Source organism: Egretta garzetta, unplaced genomic scaffold, assembly GCF_000687185.1.
Source record: "Egretta garzetta isolate BGI_Z169 unplaced genomic scaffold, ASM68718v1 scaffold145, whole genome shotgun sequence".
In the NCBI taxonomy this organism is placed as follows: Eukaryota; Metazoa; Chordata; class Aves; order Pelecaniformes; family Ardeidae; genus Egretta; species Egretta garzetta.
Genome location: NW_009259687.1, coordinates 1,951,264 through 1,954,977, shown reverse-complemented (window position 1 = coordinate 1,954,977; position 3,714 = coordinate 1,951,264). Strand labels below are relative to the sequence as shown.

The 3,714-nt window shown below is 59.2% G+C and overlaps 1 protein-coding gene across 1 annotated transcript in view; it reads right to left on the bottom strand.

Annotated features, from left to right (window-relative positions):
• Positions 1 to 1,949: 1,949 nt before the first annotated feature.
• ERI3 (ERI1 exoribonuclease family member 3) overlaps positions 1,950 to 3,714 on the bottom strand; it is a 95,872-nt gene continuing 94,107 nt past the window's right edge. Inside the window, exon 6 of the mRNA XM_009638851.2 lies at positions 1,950 to 2,835. Within this exon, the coding sequence (XP_009637146.2) occupies positions 2,728 to 2,835 (108 nt within the window). The 3' untranslated portion in view covers positions 1,950 to 2,727. The remainder of the gene's footprint in view (positions 2,836 to 3,714) is intronic.

Genomic DNA, 3,714 nt, shown 5'->3' with positions numbered 1-3,714 from the left:
TCTTTGGTTTGCAGGCTTCAGGACACCAGCAGGACATCAGCAACCCACGAGGGCTGTAAGAGTCAGGGGCTGACCCTACTTCCATCTGCCTTGGGCAGCCCTGGGAACCCCTCTCTCAGCTCCCCAGCTTCCCTCAACCCTGCTGCACTCTGGAACAAAAGAGAACGGAGGCTCTGGACTGCACAGGAGCATCCCCAGAGCCACAGCCCCAGAGCTCCCGCCTCACCACGGGCAGCAAGAGGTGGGCAGGCAGCGTGCTTCGCTGTTCTCCGCTCCCTTCTCCAGCAGCAGTCCTTGGGAAGGGGTCATTTATCCAGCTGAGTGGGCAGGACTGTGCCAGGAGCAACCCCTCCCAGCCCTGAAGCAAAAGCAGTTGAGAGCATGAAGGAGAGGGATGAGGACTACTCAGGTCACAGGGTGACTGTGCCCAGTCCCAGTAGCTGATACGGAAGGACTCAGCTGTGCAGGACCAACACTTGCTCCAGGATGAGGCAGCAAAGCCAGACCCAAGGAAGCCAGCCCAGCCCGCCCCTGCAGTGAGCAGCCCCTCCTCAGCCCTTGGCCTGGGGACCTCTTGGGCTGTCACTGGAGCCAACATTTGATCCATGACTAGGACCTGAAAAGCCAGCAGGCTGGGAAGTGAAGTGGCCCTGCGGCCAGGAGGCTGGTGCCCTGACAAAATGCCAGGCAAGGCACCTCTCCAGACACCAACATCGCCCTGAGCCTTCTCTCAGGAGGGACGCTGGGTTACCAAGCCCCAAAGCCAGCAGCCCCGACACTGCAGGAGCAGCTGTGCCTGGGATGCGAAGCCATGCCCTGAGCTGTGCCTCCAGCTCGCTCCCGGAGGCTCAGCCTGCGGTAACACCACCAGGCACAGGGTGCCAGCGCTGCCGGCTCTGCAGGCAGGCGGAGGATCACAGACACCCAGGGCAGAGCCGCTCTGGACCCAGCCCAAATGGAGCAGCCAGCAGGCTGCAACACACAGGGCACGTGTGCACCGTTGGCAGTGCCAGAGAGATGGAGACCGTCACGCTGCTGGCCTGGCATCCTTCACAGCACCCACAGAAACCCCCTTCCCAACAGTGCCTGAAAGGCAGGTTTGCCACTGGGACAGAGTGCTGCAAGAAGGGAGCTTGGCTGTTGGGCCTTGACATGCTGCTTCTCTGTGGGCAATCCGCCCGTGGCTCACCCCATACTGGAGAGAGACGGGAATCCTTCCCCCATAGAGGAATTTTGTCAGAAATGAAGCAGCAAAACCCTCCTAAAGGACTGGAGTGAGGAGGGACATGAACAGCATCTCTCTCGACTCCATCAGACAGAGACACCTGTGCAAGACGACAGCACTGAGATAAACATGGGCAGAAACCAACGGCAGACAGATGATACTCCCGAGCTGGGGACGCTTTGTCAGAGTAAGAGATGACAGCAACAGAGAGCTGTTGCCATAAATAAAATGAGGAAAGACGAGGCATAAACCAACCCTGCATCCCCCAGGAGACCCTAGGAAAAGCCCAAGCCCCCACAGCAGGACATGCACACACAACTCCTGCAGTCCCCGCTCCCTCCCTGCGATCACCCCAACATGGCACACAAGCAAGGCAAATCTGCTCCCAGGCAAGGAAGCAAATTTTAATGCTACCTCTGTCAATAATGCAACCAGATCCATAGTTCAAAAGGAGCTTGCTAATTAAAAGCTGGTGAGCTTTAAATAATTCATCTCTTTAACTTGGATTGATTGGAGAGTTTAATGGTTAGAGTCTTGAAACAATATTAAACAGCCTCCTCAAGGCCCAGGTAGCCGATGACTTTTCCAAGTAAATCTTACCTCCTTGCAAACTTTAATGCTCAGAAGTCACCATGGATGAAGGGCTGGGAGGCAGAGGGAACACCTGACCGCTGGTCTCCAAGAGGTGATCCAACGCCCCGCATAGAAACAAGAAAGGCAAGAGCGATGCAGCCCTGAGTTACAGCCCTGCCTACAGCCCAGTAAATCTGAGCTCCTGCCCATACTGCAGCCGGCTGCTGCTCCAGCTCTGCACCCCCAGCGCCCAGCAGGCAGATATATGGCCTCAGTGTCCCGGGCCAGCTCTCCCTTCTCATATCACTGTGATCCCTGGTGCGGAGCAGCTAGGGGAAACATGGAGCTCTGCCACCGTTCATGGTCGTCTCAGTTGTTTATCTTGGAGGAGGCTGCGGGACCATGAAACTCATCACATGTGTGGGCAAACGGGACGATGATTCAGTTCTCCAGCTGGGGCCACGCATCTTCACTCTGCAGCACGTTTCCAGCCAGCTCCCGAGGCTGCACCACTTGGCAGAGCCTCCTTTCCAAGGATGAACGCAGCATCCAGAGCAGCTGGAGGACTGGCCCGACAGGGAGAGCATCCTGCCCAGCCTGGGGACCCTCGCCCTGTGCTCCAGGCACTGCGTGAGCCCTGGCACTGCCCCATCCACCCCCAGCCTGAGTACTGCCAGAGTGGCTGAGGAGGGGAACAGCTCCCTGGTCAGAGGGACAAGCAGGTGTGTTTGTCACACTGGGATGTGCCAGGGACCAACAGCTCATCCCTTGTGCCCATTCTGCCCTGACACATCTTCATCCCTTCCACCAGCCGGAGACCCCGCAGCCCTTTGGCTGGCTCCCAAGCACCCCAGCCTGGACCAGCTCTCAGAGCCGAGGCACGTCCCGCGCACCCGGGGCCATGGGGACGGGAAGCGCACGGGGCGGCATCACTCACCTATCCCGCTGTGAGGCCTCCCTATGTGCTGTAGGTTCAGTCCTTTGTTCATGTCTAAGAGCCCATTCTTTGGCCAACTCCCCATGGCAAAGCTGTACGCCTGGAAGAGAGAAGCAGAGGGTCAGACCGGTGCACAGCCCATGTGCAGACACGTTTTGTACTCGCCCAGGCCTGGCTGCTCTGGGGCTTGGCGTGGGTCTGTGTTCTCCGTATTCACTGGGGACCCACACGTCGCCCTTGCAGCAGCTCTCCTGCAGCTGCCTGCACAAAGCACCCTCACCCTGGCCTGTCCCACCAGAGGAGGTGCTCAGGGCCTGTCCTCGTACGGTTAACAACCCTCAGGAGGTTTGCTGGGCACTGTGCCGGATCAGCATCACCTGAGGCCACCTTTGCCATTCTGGGGGGAGCCGGGGGTTGCGAGCTCATCCCACACACCCCTGGGTTGCTCCAACATCGTCCACCCAAGGATGGGGTCAGCAACAGGAGTTGGGGGGGTTTGGAAAGGGGTGCTTGTGCCTAGGCTGGCCTGGCTGGCAGCCCCCTTCCCCTCTGGCAAGCACAGCCCCCCCAACTCCTTTCCATCCCCAGAGCCCCAGTTGCCTTGGGACTCTCCATCACCAGGAGCCAGCCACCGCCCACCCCCCTGCACAGAGCCCGCAGCCTGGCCGGAGGGAGTCCGCTCCATCCCTGCCACGTCCCCCGGCAGGGCTCCCAGCAGGAGCGAGGCAGGCAGGAGCCCGAGCAGCACAAAAACCCACCGGACAACACAAACGTGAAAGCAGCCGGGCCTCCATGTCACACGCACGGCTGTAATTACAGCCTGACAGCCACGTATCTTCTTCATCTTGAGGAATTAAGCTCAGCGCTGCATTGTGAGCAGTAAGAAGGGCGCGTGGGCTTAGCGTCGCTCACGCTGGCGCTATCTCTGCTGCCGTGAGGGCCATTGTCCCCAGATGAGATCAGGTCAATCCAGCAGCCC